Source organism: Trichoderma atroviride, chromosome 3 (genome assembly GCF_020647795.1).
Source record: "Trichoderma atroviride chromosome 3, complete sequence".
NCBI lineage: Eukaryota > Fungi > Ascomycota > Sordariomycetes > Hypocreales > Hypocreaceae > Trichoderma > Trichoderma atroviride.
The window spans coordinates 3,247,654-3,266,335 of NC_089402.1; the positions used below are offsets into that span (position 1 = coordinate 3,247,654).

At 49.2% G+C, this 18,682-nt stretch overlaps 5 protein-coding genes and 1 non-coding gene across 7 annotated transcripts; 4 read left to right on the forward strand and 2 right to left on the reverse strand.

Moving 5' to 3' along the window:
- The first annotated feature begins 48 nt into the window (after positions 1–48).
- Positions 49–1,051, forward strand: TrAtP1_006333 (uncharacterized protein). Its single transcript, XM_014083185.2, has 3 exons — positions 49–334; positions 407–424; positions 488–1,051. The coding sequence occupies exons 1-3, from the start codon at positions 199–201 to the stop codon at positions 838–840; spliced, it is 507 nt and encodes a 168-aa protein (XP_013938660.1). The 5' UTR covers positions 49–198; the 3' UTR covers positions 841–1,051.
- A 417-nt stretch (positions 1,052–1,468) lies between these two features.
- On the forward strand, positions 1,469–1,556 carry TrAtP1_006334. Its single transcript has one exon. It is a non-coding gene; the product is annotated as a tRNA-Tyr (tRNA).
- A 342-nt stretch (positions 1,557–1,898) lies between these two features.
- On the reverse strand, positions 1,899–6,551 carry TrAtP1_006335 (uncharacterized protein). Of its 2 annotated transcripts, XM_014082950.2 has the most exons (4): positions 4,792–6,551; positions 4,347–4,730; positions 3,941–4,258; positions 1,899–3,889 (listed from the first exon to the last, which is right to left on the reverse strand). In XM_014082950.2, the coding sequence occupies exons 1-4, from the start codon at positions 4,801–4,803 to the stop codon at positions 2,075–2,077; spliced, it is 2,529 nt and encodes an 842-aa protein (XP_013938425.2). In that variant the 5' UTR covers positions 4,804–6,551; the 3' UTR covers positions 1,899–2,074. The 2 variants fall into 2 exon arrangements, with proteins under 2 accessions (XP_013938425.2, XP_065969163.1); XM_066113077.1 differs by having other exon boundaries at positions 4,347–6,551.
- Positions 6,552–6,728: 177 nt separating this feature from the next.
- TrAtP1_006336 (uncharacterized protein) lies at positions 6,729–9,256 on the forward strand. Its single transcript, XM_014082951.2, has 2 exons — positions 6,729–7,300; positions 7,377–9,256. Exons 1-2 carry the CDS (start codon positions 6,877–6,879, stop codon positions 8,855–8,857), a joined length of 1,905 nt encoding a protein of 634 aa, XP_013938426.2. The 5' UTR covers positions 6,729–6,876; the 3' UTR covers positions 8,858–9,256.
- A 102-nt stretch (positions 9,257–9,358) lies between these two features.
- TrAtP1_006337 (uncharacterized protein) lies at positions 9,359–12,505 on the forward strand. Its single transcript, XM_014082952.2, has 5 exons — positions 9,359–9,613; positions 9,679–9,765; positions 9,887–11,073; positions 11,131–12,022; positions 12,102–12,505. Exons 1-5 carry the CDS (start codon positions 9,593–9,595, stop codon positions 12,420–12,422), a joined length of 2,508 nt encoding a protein of 835 aa, XP_013938427.2. The 5' UTR covers positions 9,359–9,592; the 3' UTR covers positions 12,423–12,505.
- A 600-nt stretch (positions 12,506–13,105) lies between these two features.
- TrAtP1_006338 (uncharacterized protein) lies at positions 13,106–17,978 on the reverse strand. The gene is made up of 4 exons (XM_066113078.1): positions 17,437–17,978; positions 16,776–17,379; positions 16,080–16,698; positions 13,106–16,011 (listed from the first exon to the last, which is right to left on the reverse strand). The coding sequence occupies exons 1-4, from the start codon at positions 17,899–17,901 to the stop codon at positions 13,107–13,109; spliced, it is 4,593 nt and encodes a 1,530-aa protein (XP_065969164.1). The 5' UTR covers positions 17,902–17,978; the 3' UTR covers position 13,106.
- Between the last annotated feature and the right edge of the window lie 704 nt (positions 17,979–18,682).

Below are 18,682 nucleotides of genomic sequence, written 5' to 3' on the forward strand. Positions count from 1 at the left end.
AGCCAATCATGGAGCTCGCAATTCAAGATCCTCGGCAATACCTCTCCCGTCCGGTTTGCGTAGCAGAGAAATCAACGTCTTTGCTGCCCGTCATCCCGACTCGAATCGCCCTGTAGCTTGCGCGAAGCGTCTGCCGACTCGAGACTTGGGCGCCAACTGCTATTCCAATCGCAACCGGGAACTTTGTTTGCATCGAAAATGGCGTCTATTATGCGATCTTCCGTGCTGCGGCAGACGGCGCTGGCGGCGAAGCCTGCGTTCCGAAACAATGCCGTCAAGGCTGCGGCTTTCCACAGCTCTGCCCAGCGCTCGGCCATTCTGCCCCCCGGACCTCGTGAGAATCCCCGGATTTGCAACACAATACTACGCTGGGCCTGAATTATGCTAACATGTCTACTTTTCACAGAGCGAATTGAGGGAACAGGTATGCGACCGAAGGCACCGTGACTCTCACATGCCAAAGAACCACGATATTAACCGAACACAGTCAACGATCCTGTCCCCATCCCCAACCCCAGCGCCGTCGACGGCTCATACCACTGGACCTTTGAGCGCCTCCTCGCCGCCGGCCTCGTGCCTCTCTCCATTGCGCCCTTTGCCGCCGGCTCTCTCAACCCCACCACCGACGCCATCCTGTGCTCCGCCGTCCTCCTGCACTCCCACATCGGCTTCCAGTCCGTCGTCATTGACTACATTCCCAAGCGAACCTACCCGGGCCTGCGAAAGTTCTTCTGGTGGGGCCTGAACCTGGCAACTGTCACTGTTGGCGTTGGCTTGTACGAGTTTGAGACCAATGACGTTGGCGTCACTGAGGCTATCAAGAGAATCTGGAAGGCATAAGGTGGGATATCAAAGAGGGGGCAAAAAAGGGAATGAAAGAAATGAAAGATGACTTCGACATGTCTTATAGCTGATTTCAGGGAGTGAATCATTAGGTTGGAGGGCTGGTACTTTGTAACTGATATTATGCGCCATTTCGCCGAAGAAGGTTGTGAGCGCCTGTATAGAAGTACTATGAAAAAAGAAGCAAATGTATAACACTATCGATTCGAGTTTCGTTTCTCATTAATCCTTCCTTTTATTACCCCGTTGCTATTTGTTTGTACCACGGAACTGGTGATACCTAGCTCTACTCTGTCCCATGGTTTTATAGTCGGCTAGGACACATCCAATTTCTTCCTAGTCTATTCGTTTTACTGTACTTTTCAACCACTAACAATCAACCACCAAACTATATTCCAAATCTCCCCACAACCGCACTTGAGTCCTCCAAAACTCCCCCAAAGACCAGCCCCATTGCACAGTTATTACGACATTATCCCGCCCCACGAAGAATACCACAAACGCAAGCCCAAAACCCACCAACTCCTTCCAACCCCACATAAATAAGCCGCCGTCCCGCCTTCGAATCCTTACGCCGTCGTAAGCTTATATACTAAATACCCAAGACGCCTAATAACTCTTCTACCTCTGGGTGGTCTAGTTGGTTCATGGCGTCTGACTGTAATGGATAACATCTCATCAGAATGTCGGCGGTTCGACTCCGTCCCCGGAGAGATATCTCTACGGAGAAGAGTTACATTTTTTGCTTCTTTTTTGTGACTTTTTGCTTATCAGCGCCAGTGCCTTTTTTTTTTTTTTCTGTATTGTTCTTTTAGGTTTCATCTACTTTCATTCTATTCGTTGCTCTTTTTTTCCTTTTCTTTCTTTGTATCACCCCTTTTGGATGTAGAGTTCCGAGTTGTACGTCAGCGCGAGACTACTACCTTGCTGCATGTAAGAAGTTGCAGCGGCAGTATGCGACAAGGGTAATCAATACAATAGCACCATTTAAATCCTACTACAATTCAAACACAATAGTCATTTAATCAATCAAATGGTTCAAATCATCATTTATAGCTTTATTTATTTGTTTATTGACTTTCATTCTTGTGCTATGAGATGAAACACTCCTAGTTTTGTCCCTATTCATATAAGAATTGCGCACCATTCTCAATTCCTTGGGTACAGTGTTGGACGATACCCCCAAACTCATTTTTTCAACCAACCATCAATCCAATCGTATACATCAATTTTAAATAGTCAGGCTAGTAATGTCGCCTCCTCCAATGCGATCAAACTCAGGAGTAGGCGGGGGCAAGTTCTCAGACTTGGTGCAGATCCAGCAGCTGGCATACATGTTTACGCGATCAATGCATGCGCCATCTACTCTGGATCCGTGACACTGGGCAGTGAACCCGTGGGCTTCAAAGACCTTGATGTACCAGGGGCTCAAAGCAGATGTACGAAGGAGGACACGGCCGCCCATCTTGAGCGCTCTGTTGAGCTTGCTAATTTGAGCAGCAGCCGCTTGAGAGCCGGTATCAAACCAGTCCATGCTGTCCATAATGACGGCGACAGTAAGAGTTCCAGGGGTGATGCGGGCAATGACCTCTTCGAGCTCATCAGTGTGAATACGGAGTCCGTCCAACGCACCGGGGCGTGAGAGCTTGGCATGAACCTCAGGGCGGAGATACTCGGGGTGGCACTTGCGCGAAAACTTGCCATCCATGCAGACATAGTAGTAGGGGTTGTCAGTGCCAATGTGAGTTTCTTCAGCAACGGGATCCAGTGTGTTGACCATGTAGTGCCAGATAGCGTGAGAACGACTATTCTTTGCCTTACCCTGCTTCACAAGGTCAGACTCGGCATGGTCTTTCTCAATCATCGCGAGCTGGTTCTTGGGGACACCGAGAGCGGCCCAGAGGAAACTCTCTTGCGAGACGACCAAGTTGCAGATGAGTTTAGAGAGCAAAGCGGGTCGGATCTTGTTGCGCCACATCTCTCGTTGCTCGTTCAAGGTGCGAGACTCGAGCAGCTTCTTAACAGCAGACTTCAATCCAAAGATACGGGAGATCCAGCGGAAAGCACGAATGGCATGACGAGAGCCGCCAGTGTCGTAGAGACCATATCCCTTGTTGTTCTGGAAGACGTGGATGTTCTTGAGCCAGTATTGGAATGCGCGGCCGGAGAGATGGGGAGACAGCTTGGTAAGAAGCAGCTCACGGAAGGCAGAGTGCTTTCCATCACCAAAAATCTTCCAGAAATCCTCATATGGCAACGCCGTGTAAGCGGCAGCCTTGAGCTCCAGAAGATGATTTTGGGTAGGATTGAGGTCAACAGCATGGACACGGGCAGGGCTCTGGGCAAGATAGGAAATGATATTGTCTCCAGCGGAAGTGATGGCAAGGACCTTGTCATCAGGACCAAGCTTCAGCAGGCGCTCGTCAACGCGGGCATCCTCCCAGGTAAACGCATAGATGTACTCGTCATTGAACTGGGTGTGCTTCTGCAGCCTGTCGTCATAGTAGATGCGCCAGTGGTGGTTTTGGTAGAAGAATGAGGGAAGAGGCAAGTTGGCAGACAGATTCTCGACCGCAGTGATGAAAGCCTTGGAGCGAATCTCTGGTGCAGATCTCTCAATCGCACGGGTCAGAGCATCCCCCTGGTTGGCAGGGTACAGGTAGGGCGACTCCGTGGCCAACGCATCAATGCGCTCAATAATCTCATGAGGCAGGCTTGATGCCGAAAACGGCTTCTTTTGGCATCCAACCCAGACATAGTATGGTATGTAGCCAAGAGTGCGGTTTCTGAAGTTGAAGTTGAGAACGGTACCAAACTTGTATTCGAGGTAATCACGGCGGCCGGGCTCAAGACCAACACGGTCAATGTCAAACCAGGCACGCCAGAAGTTTCGGGATAGCATGTTGACATGACGATCCACAAGGCCACCGGTGTAGTTGCGGAAAGAGAAGTCGATCTGGTTTTGGACATAGAAGTCAACCACTCCCAGAATGCCATGAGGAGCCAATAGCGAGTTCACAGAGTCGACCACAGAATAGTAGTCCGGCTAAATGAGAGTTAATGGATAGTCGATGAAATAACCCTTTTTCAGACTTACAATCATGGACAAGCTGTATGAGAAAGTGACCAAGTCAGCGCCTCCATAGTCCTGGCGTTGCTGGGTGAGATAGCTGAGCGCAGGGGATCTTGGGGCGATTTGACGCCCAGGCAAGTCAGTTTCATAATCTTCCAGGCGGAACTTGCGAGCATCCTGGCAGACAACTCGAACATTCTTCCAACCAAGTCTCTCAAACCGCTTCTTTGCCACTTCACAGAGAGACGGAGAGAAGTCAACGAGGTAGACACTAGAGAAGAAGTTGGGGACGTCGACAAACTGCGACATGGCTTCAATATTCCAGCCAGTGCCGCCTCCGACCTGTTTTTGGTGTTAGTTATATTGTCCGATATCTTATATCTGGCGGTATTTCGCTGCCGAGATAAGATTCAGCAATGGAGTCTCTTACATCAACCCAAATACGCTTGGTCTTGTTGCCGTCAGCAGCCGTCTCGGCTTTCGCCTCAAGCTGGGCAGCAACAAGGGCCAGCATGTCTTCGCGACCGCGAAGAAGGACCTTGCGAGTGGCATCATAAACCCCGGCTTGCTTCTTGTAGAAGCTCTCTAGAGCGTCCTGCTGGGAGGCCTTGGAATCGCCCTGGTGGGGTTTGATGAAGCAAGAATAGAAAAAGAGGAAAAACGAGCTGATAACGCTAGGCGAATCATTGTTTTGCCCGGTGCCTCGAGAGGCAACCAAGCCGGAGATGCAAAGACCACCTAGGACAGTGGCTGCTATTCCAGCATATAGAGGATTAATCTCGTTGCCAAAAGGCAAAATGTTTATGTTACCACCCTAGGAGGAGAAATCATTTAGCAAATAAATTCATAAATTGCGGTGAATCAGTGAGAGGTACAGGAAAAGCCATGATATTCTCTCATTTTACTTTTTGAGAGAATAAAGTAAAAGTAATGATCGCGGGTTAAGGATTGGTGTTGAATCCAGTAATAGAAATGGGTTGAAAATGACGAAAAGATGAAATTGAAAGAGAAAAAAGGAGCAAGAAAAGGAGCAGGAAAGGACAGGATAAATACACGGGGGATTTGGCTTTGCCCATGTACACAATGATGAGCACCTAGCAGCTCAGCTACAACTACACCCACTGCTGTGTTGACTGGAAGCGAGCTCCTTGGGGTGACACCAGACGTACCAACCCACCTTGGAGTGCGGGCAGCATTATCTTTGGATATCCTTGGGCGACACTGGGTCAGAGGAGACACATCTCCCCGGCCGTGCTGGGTTTCAATTGGTGAAAGCCAGCTAGTCGACAGAGGAGCGAACACAGTACACCGTAGAACACACTCCATACAACGACTTCGCAGTAACCATGCGCATATCACATGCCAAAAGCTTCCTGTCAACGAGAACAGAGCGCAGGGACCTCCACTCAGGTGTCAGGGATCATCGTCTTGTACAACGGCTTGCAGCTGTCTCGAGCCATGGGTAGCGCGCGAACGAAAGGTGGAAATCGCGGTTCGAGCACGACGGTATTGGCCAATGACTGAACCACATGCTTGGACACTGAGCTGCGCCAGGGTAGCGTATTGTTGGGCATACACGTGCAAATTGTTGAGGCGAGCAAAGAAGCTGCTCCATATTCTATCCTGTAGTAACGCCATCGGGATAGCTCCATGCGGTACTTCATTCAAGGATCCGGACGGGTCAGCGATGGTTCCTTGTTTGCACGGTCAAGCGAGCACTTCCCCTTCGATAGCTCTGTGGGTAGCATTTGCAAGGCCGTATTTTGCCTACGGGTTCATCGCGAATAGCTCTAGCTGCCTTCATGTTAGCGGGGGCGCCAGACGAGTGGGGGATACGTGGATGGATTTCAGATGCCATTGGGATTCCGGCGTGGGGAATCACGACAGGTCCGGCTGATGTCATGGCTTTTTCTTGCCCGCACGGCACGTCTGCATTGGCAGCAGCAATTATCATTGCATTGCTTCATGACAAGTAGTTTCGCAGGTAACATCATGAGTTATGGAAACCCTCACGATTCAGTGAAAGCACCCGGCTCCATCCACCCACAGTTGCGGCATCTCCAAATGAGCGACAAAGAATGGCGCCGGCAGAATGCGCCTCAGGGTCCTCAACGGCCCCGTGCTCCAATTCCAAGCTAAGATTGACAGTCCCTGGATTCTCACATCCACACACTCAGGCTATTTGCGTAGTGTCAAGCGAGTGGAGTTAGTTCCTGTCTGGGGAACCGCCAATCAAGCAGAGCACCCCCAGCACATGCAATGGAAAGCTTGGTCCGTAGGAACGTTTCACCTGAGAGGAACAGCAGCGTTATGGACATATAAATGATCGTCATGGGATATTTGCCACTGGGCGCCAGCTATCGGCAGCGATCCGAGTTGCCAAATCGCAGCATTGAAGGGCACGGAAAGAGACTCCTTCGACTGGTCAGCTCACATCAAACAGCGCAGCAAATGCGGAATGCAATAGGGTAGGTGTTTCAGCTGTTGATGCCGTCTCCAGATGGTGGGGTAGCTTCACCGGCCAGCATGGCTGAGCTGAGCTGAACTTGAAGTGAACGTTTGGCTGTGCTTCAAAATACGCATCAATGGCTTTTGCTACTGCATGTTGGTACATAAACAAAGCTATTGTATCGACACGAATAATAGGCTATTCATGTTGAATCATTCTTGAGTGTTCATCATACTATCACTTGCTACTCTTATCTCTGGAAATTTGAAGATTACGTAACCATATATCCGGAAAAACTCCGCTTCCGAGCGCATTTGTCTTGATCACGACACCCCCCATTCATGACGCTACTTTACGCACTTACATGATACTTAGACGCGCGAACATGGGCTTTTGTTCCATCGCTGGCAAACACAGCGCAGGCCTTCACTCGTGAGATTCAACGCCGGCATTTAACACACCTGCAGCGCCATCTATGAATTCATAGCACTTGCACTCTAACATCGCCATCATGCCTCCCGGATCTGGGCAGAAGGGCACCGGCAAGAAGAACTCGGCCGCCATGCAGAAACAGAGCCGAAACTCGACGCCGGTCCCGGCCCCAGCTTCGGCCCTTCCACCACAGGAGTTTTACGACCCCGATTATCTCGATACTAGAGTCATATTGTTTTCGAATCTTACCTTTGACAACCTGGTGGACCAAAGCGCCTCCAGCGCTCCAGTTCCCGAGTCGCGGAGCGTTGACGCCATGCTTGAGAAGCTCAAGACGCTGGTCAACATTATGGAAAAACGCTCCACTTTCTATGACCGAGGAATGAGATATCTCGCCGACGAAAGGAAAAAGCGCCCCGAGGATATGCGTATTGACGTGAGGGATCAAGACTCGAAGAGGCCCAAGCACAAGAGAAAGAAGGGCACCGATGCAGCCGGCGATGGTATGTCTACAACCCAATACAGCGAGCGCATGAGTATTCGCATCTCAGGGTACACGATACTAACTACATGAAACAGATCAATCCTCTCCGGTGAGGGATCCAAAGCGAAAGCACGCGCGCGACAACGACGACGCCAGTTCTTCGCTCTCTCCCATAGCAGGAGGGGCATCTCCCAACGCCATGGAAACCGACGAGAAGCCCAAGAAAGAGGAAGAAGAGGAGGAGGAAGAGAGCTCAGAAGATGAAGGAGCGCCTCCAAGGCGTGAACTCCCTCAAGCGCAAACCTTTGGCGACGATCCATCGACGTTTCCAGACCCCACGGTTTACGAAATTCTACCTACCTATAATGGTATGCCCGACGAGGAGAGAAAAAAAATTTACTCCGTCGCCGTATATCCCAAGAGCGACCTTGCCGACTTGATTGCCGGCGACCCCCCGGACAAAGATTTCAGTAATACAAAACCGAGCAGCCAGATCAATTTTTCAACGTTCTCGACATATATTGATCCGTACTTCCGCCCATTCTCCGAAGAAGACTTGGCATTTCTGCGAGAGCGTAGTGATCGCGTATCGCCGTTTGTCATGCCAAAGCGCGGCAAAAGACACTACACTGAGATCTGGGCTGAAGAGGACGGTGCCATGTCAATCGACACGCCTCAACAGAACCGTGACAAGCTGCCTCCAAACCAGCCTCGTGGTACCATTGATAACATGAATGATAGTGTAGCTGAGACGGATGCGTTGTCTATCGGCCCCCTTGCGGCGCGATTATTGCAGGCACTGCGCCCTGAGTCGCGAATACCTTCATCTGATGATAAACCCACCACTAACGGTATCACAAATGGCGACGTCAGCATGAATGGAGATATTAATGGAGATGAACCGAATGGAGTCGCGGAGGATAAATCAAGCCCGGTGCCCCCGGCTACGTTTATGACCGAGTCATCCTCGGAAGCATGGAAAAAGGCTACACATCCAAAGCTTGAATATGCCCAGGTTGAGGAGCGACTCAAGCAGGAGCTTCGTCATATTGGCTTTCTCCCTCAAGAAGGCATTGAAACCGAATATGATGGCCACTATGACGATGAGGTCGCGGGTAGACTGCGCTTACTGCAGGCCAGGCTGAAAGAGCAGATGCTCGTCAATGGTGCGCGCAAAGCACGACTGATGGATTTGATTAGGGAGCGGATGGCACATCAGGAGTATCAAACCATTCTTGAGGATCTGGACTCGCAAGTCAACGCTGCCTATCTGAAGCGCACGCGAACAATGGGCAAGAGCAAGAAGTCTAAACGCCCTGGAGGCGCAGGCGGAGGTAGCCATTTTGTTGGAGGAGCAGCTGGCATGGCGCGGCCAGGAATAGGAGACCTGACCAAGACGCTGATGGAGCGGCGGAGGAGATGGATCGATACGATCGGATCTGTCTTTGACGGGGAGAATTTGAACAAGGTTCCACGAGTCGAAGACCCCGACAGCTCCATCTTTAAGCCTGAAGAGATGGCCGAGCTAATCAAGAAGGAGAAGGATCAATGGGATGATGAGATTGAAGAGGAATAAATTGAGATGATTCGGAGTGGCTTTTTTTTCTTTTTTTCTTTTTTTCTTCTTGTTTCTTCTCTAATCTTTTTGGGTGTTTGATAGGCTGGCCTCGTTCTTGTTATTTTTGGGCGGCCTTGGGTAATTGGGAGACATGGTTTACTGAAGTATTACTGATTGTACCGGCGTTGGGGAGGGGGTTGGATTGGCTTGCGCAAGACGCTTAAAGATAGATATCATTACTTTGTATTCAGCAGTTGAAAATGCCTAGGTATGAGGAGTATTTGGCCTTCTTTTTTTATATTAGTTTTATATGGCAGTGGTGAACACGCCTGGTAATGGGTCCCATGCTTTATAAGACGCCTTGATAGTAATGGCCAGTCTGGGCTTTTTCTAACTCTCCTTTGTGAAATAAATGGCTCGCATAACTACGATGTCTACACTTCATCTTTATAATCGCTCGTTGTAAGAATAGCGCTGGGCCTCAATTGATACAGTGCATAGCTTCTTGGTGCAAAGATAAAGGCGAATGCCTTGACGGGCGGATACGTAACAGCTACCGCCCGTATCAGCCGTCCTTATCTATGCCTAGACACTGAAGGTTCAGCGTCAAGCATCGCTTCTGCGGGGAAAGGCTGCATGACAGCTCAGGCTCTGATTTACACCCAGGTGCCAGGCTTTTTGTCTTTCCTACAGCTCAATCGACTGCTCCCATAATCAGAATTTGTCGTATCAGAAGCTGCGTGACGTGGTACAATGCGTCTGGTTCCAAAAGAGGTGCGCCGGACACTGTCCTGTCCCCAGAGCTATAGTGGATCTCGCGCCTAACCATCGGCCTACAGCTCGACAAGCTCGTCATCTCGCAGGTGGGCTTTCTGGCGCAGAAGCGGCTTGCCAGAGGCGTCAAGCTGAACTACAGCGAAGCAACGGTACGGAATTGGATCTTGACTCGCTATCTGCTGTTATCATTCAGCATCTAGAGTTTGAATCTCTGCAGCATGTATACAACCAATCGGTAAAAGCCATGCTAACTCAGCCTACTACCAACAGGCGCTCATTGCAAACAACCTGCACGAACTCATCCGCGATGGCAACCACAGCGTCGCAGATCTCATGGACATCGGCTCTACCATGCTGGGCCGTCGCCATGTCCAGCCTTCTGTCTGTGCTACTCTGACCGAAATCCAGGTTGAAGGCACATTCCCAATGGGGACCTATCTGGTGACTGTCCACAACCCAATCCGTACAGACGACGGTGACCTTGCTCGAGCTCTGTACGGAAGCTTTCTGCCTATTCCAGATGCCAGCTTGTTTCCTCTTGCGGCTCCAGAGGAGTATGAGCCTACTTCGCGGCCCGGCGTGGTTGTGGCCGTCAAGGGCAAGATTGCGCTGAACCAGGATCGCAAGAGGGTCAAGCTCAGGGTGACAAGCAAGGGCGATCGACCTATTCAAGTGGGCTCGCATTATCATTTCATCGAGACGAACCCGCAGCTAGACTTTGATCGTGAAAAGGCATATGGACATCGCCTTGATATTCCTGCGGGGACTTCAGTCCGCTTCGAGCCCGGAGATACCAAGACAGTGACGCTTGTTGAAATTGGGGGCAACAAGGTCATTCGCGGAGGAAATAACCTCGCCACTGGAGGCTTGGAGCTATGGAGAGTCAATGACATTGTTGAGAGTCTTCAGAAGGCCGGCTTCGCGCACACGCCAGAGCCTTTTGCTGATTCTGCCCACATCGACGGTTTCCAGATAGATCGCGCCGCATATGCGACAATGTTCGGCCCCACAACCGGCGATGTAGTTCGCTTAGGAAACACCAGCCTTTGGATCAAAGTCGAGAAGGATTACACTGTATATGGTGATGAGTGTAAGTTTGGTGGCGGCAAGACGTTGCGAGAGGGCATGGGACAAGCATCTGGACGGCTAGACGCTGATTCCTTGGACTTGGTGGTGACCAACGCGCTTGTGGTTGACTGGACAGGCATCTACAAGGCCGACATTGGAGTCAAGAATGGCCACATTGTAGGAATTGGCAAGGCAGGCAACCCCGATGTCATGGATGGCGTCACGCCTGGAATGGTCGTTGGTAGCTGCACTGATGTTATTGCTGGTGAAGGGAAAATTATCACGGCCGGTGGCATTGATACTCATATCCATTTTATTTGCCCACAGCAAGCGAATGAGTCTCTGGCGTCAGGCATCACCACGATGCTGGGTGGCGGTGTTGGACCCAGGTAAGTCGCATACGCTCCTTTTCACTTACACATCCGACGCATCTAATAATCACAAAGTGCTGGCACCAATGCGACAACTTGTACTCCGGGGAAAAACTATATGCGCCAGATGCTCCAGGCTTGCGATGAGCTGCCTTTGAATATTGGAATTACAGGCAAAGGCAACGACAGCTCTCCTGTTGCCCTGCGTGAGCAGATTGCCGCTGGAGCTTGCGGTCTCAAGCTGCACGAGGATTGGGGCAGTACGCCGGCAGCAATTGATTCATGCCTCACGGTTTGCGACGAGCTTGATGTCCAGTGTCTCATCCACACTGATACGCTAAACGAGTCTGGCTTTGTCGAGTCCACCATTGAAGCCTTCAAGGGCCGCACCATCCACACGTATCATACTGAAGGCGCAGGTGGCGGCCACGCCCCAGACATCATCTCCGTGGTCGAGCACCCCTATGTGCTTCCCTCATCGACTAATCCTACCAGACCTTACACTTCCAACACGCTTGACGAGCACCTGGATATGCTCATGGTGTGCCACCACCTTTCCAAGGATATCCCCGAGGATGTTGCGTTCGCTGAAAGTCGAATCCGTGACAAGACCATCGCTGCAGAGGATGTGCTCCACGACCTCGGCGCCATCAGCATGATGAGCTCCGATTCGCAAGCCATGGGAAGGTGTGGTGAAGTCATTCTCAGGACATGGAATACAGCCGACAAGAACAAGTCGCAGAGGGGCACCCTGGAAGAAGATGCTGGAACGGGCGCCGACAACTTTAGGGTGAAGCGCTACGTGAGCAAGTATACTATCAATCCGGCCCTGGCACAGGGCTTCGGCCATATCATTGGCAGCGTCGAGGTGGGCAAGCTGGCAGACTTGGTGGTCTGGGATCCAGCTTGGTTTGGCACGAAGCCGTCGCTGGTGATCAAGAGCGGACTCATTGCCTTGGCTCAGATGGTTAGTCTCTGCACAAACCTACCTCCCACTGGGTGATATGATGATAATTTTCTATTCAACTAACACTTCAATTCTCTAGGGCGACCCCAATGCCTCCATTCCCACAGTTCAACCCATCATCGCCCGTCCCATGTTCGCTCCCCTCGTGCCGCAAACCAGCATCCTCTTTGTGTCAAATGAATCCATCACCTCTGGAGCCATCGAGTCGTACGGCCTACGCAAGCGTGTAGAGGCCGTCAAGGGATGCCGCACCGTATCAAAGCGGGACATGCGCTTCAACGATGCTATGCCCAAGATGAGGGTCGATCCAGAGAGCTATGTCGTCGAAGCCGACGGGCAGGTGTGCAGTGCTGAGCCAGCGACTACGCTGCCCTTGACACAGGCTTGGTATGTGTATTGATTTAATATTATGATAACAATGCTATTCATTATTAGTTGAGCAGTTTCTCTGCAGTTATCCTGAATAAAATTCCTTGAACTTAGCTCCTGGTGTATATATAGGTATGTGCACTTTAGTGATGTGTACCTATGTAGTAATCCTCTTAGACTTTACTTGAACCAAAGAATTGTCAGGCAATTAGGGACAGACTGGGAGCAGGTAAGACTCGAGTGCTCAGGGAGATTAATGGCTGCAGCGGCGAATGAGGAAATCCCCAGTAAATGCGGCATACGGTTACATTCAGCTCGAGTCAGTTTTCGTGAGCTGGTAATCTCGCCAAGGGGTGGGAAGAAAAATAGGGACTGCAAAATACAAATGCACACAAGTTTAACACATAAACACTACTTTTATTAAAGAAGAAGCTATCTAGTACCCTAAATCTATTATTCAATAGTATATCTTAGATATAGTAGATATAGTAGATATAGTAGATATAGTAGATATAGTAGATATAGTAGATATAGTAGATATAGTAGATATAGTAGATATAGTAGATATAGTAGATATAGTAGATATAGTAGATATAGTAGATATAGTAGATATAGTAGATATAGTAGATATAATAGCAGCAGTACTATTTTCCACATGGACCAGTGTCATGGTATAGATATATAAAGCCACTAAGAAGGAGATGATAACTATACATCACGTTGAGGTGCCACTAGAGGCACTCTGGACTTTCCAAAACTTCATATACCTCTCAAAAGCTCCCCTGCCATCTTCTTCTCGAACACGCTGCAGCCACTCCATATCCGGCTCTTCTTGCAAGCGACAATCAGGCGTGGCACCAGCTTTAAGCAGAATCTCGACAATATCCCACCACCCGCCGATAATGGCCGCGTTTAAAGCGCTCCCATATTTTCCTCCACGCAAGTTGCAATCGGCTTTTTTATCCAGCAGTAGCCTTATAGAAGCAGTCTGGCCTGAGTATGCGGCTGCTTGGAGAGCTGTGTTGAATATTCCTCCTTGGGCGTTGACGTTGATATCAGGGCGTTGCTCGAGAAGCAGCCTTGTCTTGACGCAGGCGCAATCGACGTCATCAAAGCTCTCTCCTCCAATTTCAAGCTTAAATTCCGCCGCACATGCTGCCTGGAGCGCGAAGCCAAATTTCCCAGCCATGATATCAGCATCGGCACCGCTCTCTAGGAGAAAGCGGGCTCTTAGATGCCGCCCGTCGTACAAATGACCCGCTCCTGGATTCCAGAGCTCCAACGTAGCGTTTAGAGCAGTCCCATACTGTCCATGGACATGGTTGATATCGATATAGTCGAGTAAAAGTTTGAGAATAGAATTGATGTCTCTCTCTTCTGACTGAGCAGCCATATGCCAGGCTAGGCAATTGTGACGACGCGGGTCAGCACCGCGCTCAAGCAGCAATGACAAGACTTCAGGTCTGACACCAGTTTTGCAGGCAGCTACAAGTACTGTTCCATACTCTCCGCCTTCTGCATTTATATCAGCGCCGTGGTCGAGCAGCAATTGCACGACCTGTTTCGACCATCGTCGCGTGCAGGCAGCCATAAGTGCGGTTCCGTATTGGCCACCATCTGCATTCACATCAGCGCCACGATCCAGCAGCAGACGCAAGCTTTCGACTTGTACTTGTTTGTTTCCGCAGGCAGCGGCAAGCACACTTCCGTATTTCCCGCCTATTATGCTGACATCAGCGCCATGTTCGAGGAGCAGTTGATGTATCTCCCCTTCATTACCAGGCCCCCAGTTCGCGTAGGCGGCTTGGAGTGCAGTTCCATACTCTCCACCTTGCTGATTAACTCGGGCGCCCCTTTTCAGAAGCAGCTTCACAAGCTCCAGCTTTTCCAGCTTTCTGTCTTTAAATACCTGAACTTCCCTAACTGCCTCAACCACGGCAGTCTGAAGCGGCGTAGCGAATCGACCACTCTCTGCATTCACATCGACACCCTTGTCAAGAAGCCAGCGCACAGTCTCTACTGATCCTTTGTTGCAAGCGACATGTAGCGCCGTTCCCCAGTCCGTATCTCCTTTTTGGTCCATCTCGGCGCCATTATCAAGGAGCAGTTTCATAATCCGGATCGCTGTAGATGACTCACAACACGCTGCTGCATTGAATGCTGATCCGTATTTTCCTCCATGAATATTCACATCAGCGCCATAGTCAATGAGAAGCTGTATCACTGAAAGCGCTGTCCGAACATTATCTTCTCGCTTTCCTTTCAGCTCATCGTGGCAGCATAGAGCTTGTAGTGCCGTGCCATACTCTTCTCCCCGGATATTCGGGTCTGCGCCTCTCTCCAACAAAACCTCAACATAAGATTGAAGTTTCCATAATTGGACTTTTGCACATGCTGTCTGGAGTGGAGTGCGATGTTTTCCATCAAGGGCGTTTACATTGGCGTTTCTTTCCAACAGCAGCTGGAAATGATCTATATCCACGTAATGCTTTTGCAATGTATCGCTAAATGCTGTCCCGCCATTGCCACCCTGCATATCTATATCAGCGCCGTTATCGAGAAGAAAAGCCAGGCATTGAGTGGACTTTTCACTAATGCTTGTGAGAAGACATCTCCCTCTTTCCGATGGGCTATTCACATTTGCCCCGGATTTAACAAGAAGCTCGAGGGCTCTCAGACTGCCTTTTGCTGCTGCTGCGAGCAGGGCCGAGCCCCATCCGCCGCACTCTGCATTGATATCGGCGCCCTTTTCAAGAAAGAGCTTTATTACTTCAATATTCTCCCCATAGACCGCATACTGGAGTGCCACTTCCAAATCTTCTTGAGTCGTGTATGCATTTGGCTCCTGGCATATCAGAACCTGAGTCAACTGGTATAGTCCGAGCCGGGCAGTATAACAATAAGGCTGCAATCGTATATGTTCAAGGACTTTCCTGTTATCTAATCTACGCTGTAATTTGAGTTGTTTGAGGAAAGACTCGCTGCGATAACCAAGCACGAGAGCAACATCCTGTGCCCACTTGTCTAGCCACCGTTCACGCGGAACCTCTTCGAGATGGATCATCCAATATTCCAGTACGTATCTTTCCAATTCTGAGAGCTGAGCTTGATGAGATATTATCATCTCGGAGCTAAATTGTGCCAGATAGGCGAGACAAGAATGCCCAATCGATATATGTGCATCGACCTCAGTAAATGCAAAGGCTGGGGTGCTTTCCACAATCCGAGTAGAAATGATATACTCCTTCAAAGAGAAGTGGACTAAACGGACTTTAGTGTATCTCGGGTTGGTTGCTCTTTTGTGGGTGACAATCAAGCTAGAGAGATATTCCAAGATATATTCCGAAGAAAAGAGACGGTCAGTCTCGTTGATAGCAATGTCTCCGCTCGGTCGGATCATGAATATTTCAGAGAGCTCTGCGAGAGTCAACGTTCTCATTGAAAATGCCAGCCATTTTAGCGAACGTATGACTCGTTCTTTAAAGTCCGGATCAATGCTCTCAAAGATTCTATCATACGTCGCATCTAGCCCTTTAGGAAGCTTTTGGAGGGCGTCGTGGATCTCGTTCTCAGATGACAACTTTTGGAGTATTTCAAACTGGCACTGGACATACTGGAACCTAAACAGCTCTGTCAATAATGATACAATCGCATTCATTTCATACAAAAGTGTTTACTTGGTACTCACATGCAATCTGCTTTGTCAAAGAGAGACTCTCTCGCTTTCATTTTGACATTCTCCGGCCAAAATTTAAATTTCTTCGTTGCCAATCTTGAATCAATGTAATGGCGTATGTCACGGTTGAGAATTTCCCGATGGGCTAACAGATCAATTTCCATCTTGCAGGACTTAGACAAGTGAGGACGTATTTGAGTATCAATGTCTTGCTCCCTGCGGCTTGTTAGAAAGACGTGAAGGCTGTCAGGCGCATTGGCTAGAATGCTATCCACACTTTCAAGCAGTCTTTCACGGCGCTCATTAAGCGCTGGGCACTCATCTAGGGCGTCAATGACAACGTATACGTCCGAATACCCAAACAGGGACGAAATTAAAGCTTCTCCCAATGTTTTAGTATCTGGGCGCTGCTCTTTGACCATGTACTCGCCAAGACGGTCAAGTAGTTGTTTATTGGGCCGGCGAGAGCAGATCTGCTTGATCAGAGATGCCAGCATGCCATCAACATTCTGCTTTTTGACATCACTAAAGCTGAAGTAGTAGTAAGCCAGTGCGGTTGAAGGCTTTGAAGCATGACGGTCTTGCAAGTGTTTGATGACGGAGGAACTCAGGATTGATTTTCCCGAACCGGCTGTAGATACAGAGTTTAGTCATACCTCCCAGGAATAAAAAGCGTTGCTATTCCCATAATCAATAGACTGGACATACCTTTACCATGAAGCCACAATAACGAGCTCTTGCCTTCTTCCCACGCCTTGAAGACATCACTGTCATGTATTAACCATCCACAAGTACCAGGTGTATGCTTGGCGAGCGCATCATTATGCATCGAGGACGGGTCGATATCGCAAAGCCAGCGTAGTAATTTACCGTGTTCTTCGGCTGCCTTTCTTGCGTCTGCCTTTGCTAATTCTACTTGTTGCCGATCTTCAGCAGCCTTACGTTCTTCGTGGAGCCGTATGTCCCGCAAGATGTTTTCGATGGCGATAAAATTGTTATTTCTATCACGAACCTCGGCCACTAGTTGACTCCAATCATTCCATTGAACGGCATCGAGCCCGAGGCGGAAAGCTGCGTTTTTGGAATAGTGGCAACAACATGTGGCTTCGAATTTTAGAATTTGCCTATAGAGGCTCTCTAAAGCGATCTTATATTGACCGTGTGATCGTCGGAAACTTCCGTTGCTGCTCGCGCCTGATTTGTAAAACTCCTCATAAATGTCTTCTCGCATTACACTTTGTGCAATAAGAGATGCAATATCATCTATTGCTTTCGCCAAAGAAGCTCTTTGCTGAGATGGGTTGATCAAAAGCTATGTCATAAATGAGTATAAAACGGAAAACCAGATATCATTGATGGTCTGACTTACTGGCAGAATGAAACCAACACCAGCCCATGCTATCGAAGTGTAGGAGTTGGTTCGCGCGGCAGCATGTACGTAGTCGTTGGCCAAACCCATAATCTTTGAAACAACTTCCGTCGCCGGTGCCTCAGTTTTGCCTTTGCCGAATTTTGATACTCTTGCGTTGACTTCGGCCATCTTTTTTTCCAACATGACTCGCAGCTGGTCTTTCATAGTTGACCCGGCGGCAGGGCTGCACTGGAGGATTCTTTCGTATTCAGCGATAAGAGCACCGTCTTCCTCTCGCAGTTTCTCGTATGCCACGTTCCATAGCTCTTTAATTGGTGTATCCTCTATTTGAATTTTGGGCGCTGTTTCATTTGCTTGGCTCTGCTGGGCACCGCTGTGTTGGGCAGCATCGTTTTGAATGCCAGATCCATTTGGCGAGGTCTTTTTTTTGGTGATTTTCTTGAACCGGTCTCTGAACCGCATTTTGGAATTAGTATATCATGCTTCTCTTGTTTGGTAATTCTCGAGGTGCCAGTAATCCCATGGAGCGGGGTCGAGTACGAAGGATCGCGAAAAAGATAGACGGCCTTACAGCCTGAACATAACCGAATCACAAGGGCTGGGTACGGATACACAAAATAAGGATAACTGCAACAACCATTGGACGGTAACCATGCATGCAACCAATTGCGGCAACCATAGCGGGTCGGTGTACTTAGCAGGAGTAGCAGGAGTAGCAGTAATAGCAGTAGTAGCATTGGTAGCATCATATGTCGGTTATAGCCAGGGTACTGAATAACAGAACTAGGATGCTGGATGACTTTTCCCTTTATATTTATACCATGGCACTGGATAGCAGCTGCCCATGTGGTAAATAGTAGTCTACTAGTCAAGTGTTTGGAAACTGGGCAGCTACTCTTTATTCAAGTAGTGTCACAAAGGATGGAACTTGACATTCATTTGCTTAATCATTGCTTTCATTATCGCATACAAAGTTCGGCCGTTCAACACGAGCTTGGAGACTTAAATACACGACGTAAAACCGCCCTTCCGCCATTTGTCCCAGAGTACTAACCAACCAAAAGCAAAGAAGAACAGAAAAGTAAAAAGAATAACTATACGCCCTTATAACCATTTTTATACTGACCGCCAGACTGCAGCTCAAAGAGCAGTCAAAAGAAAGCGAGATACAATAGAAGGAGGTAAAAAGAAACTAATTCCTTTATCATATCAGAGCACACACACGTGAAGGACAAGCCATCTA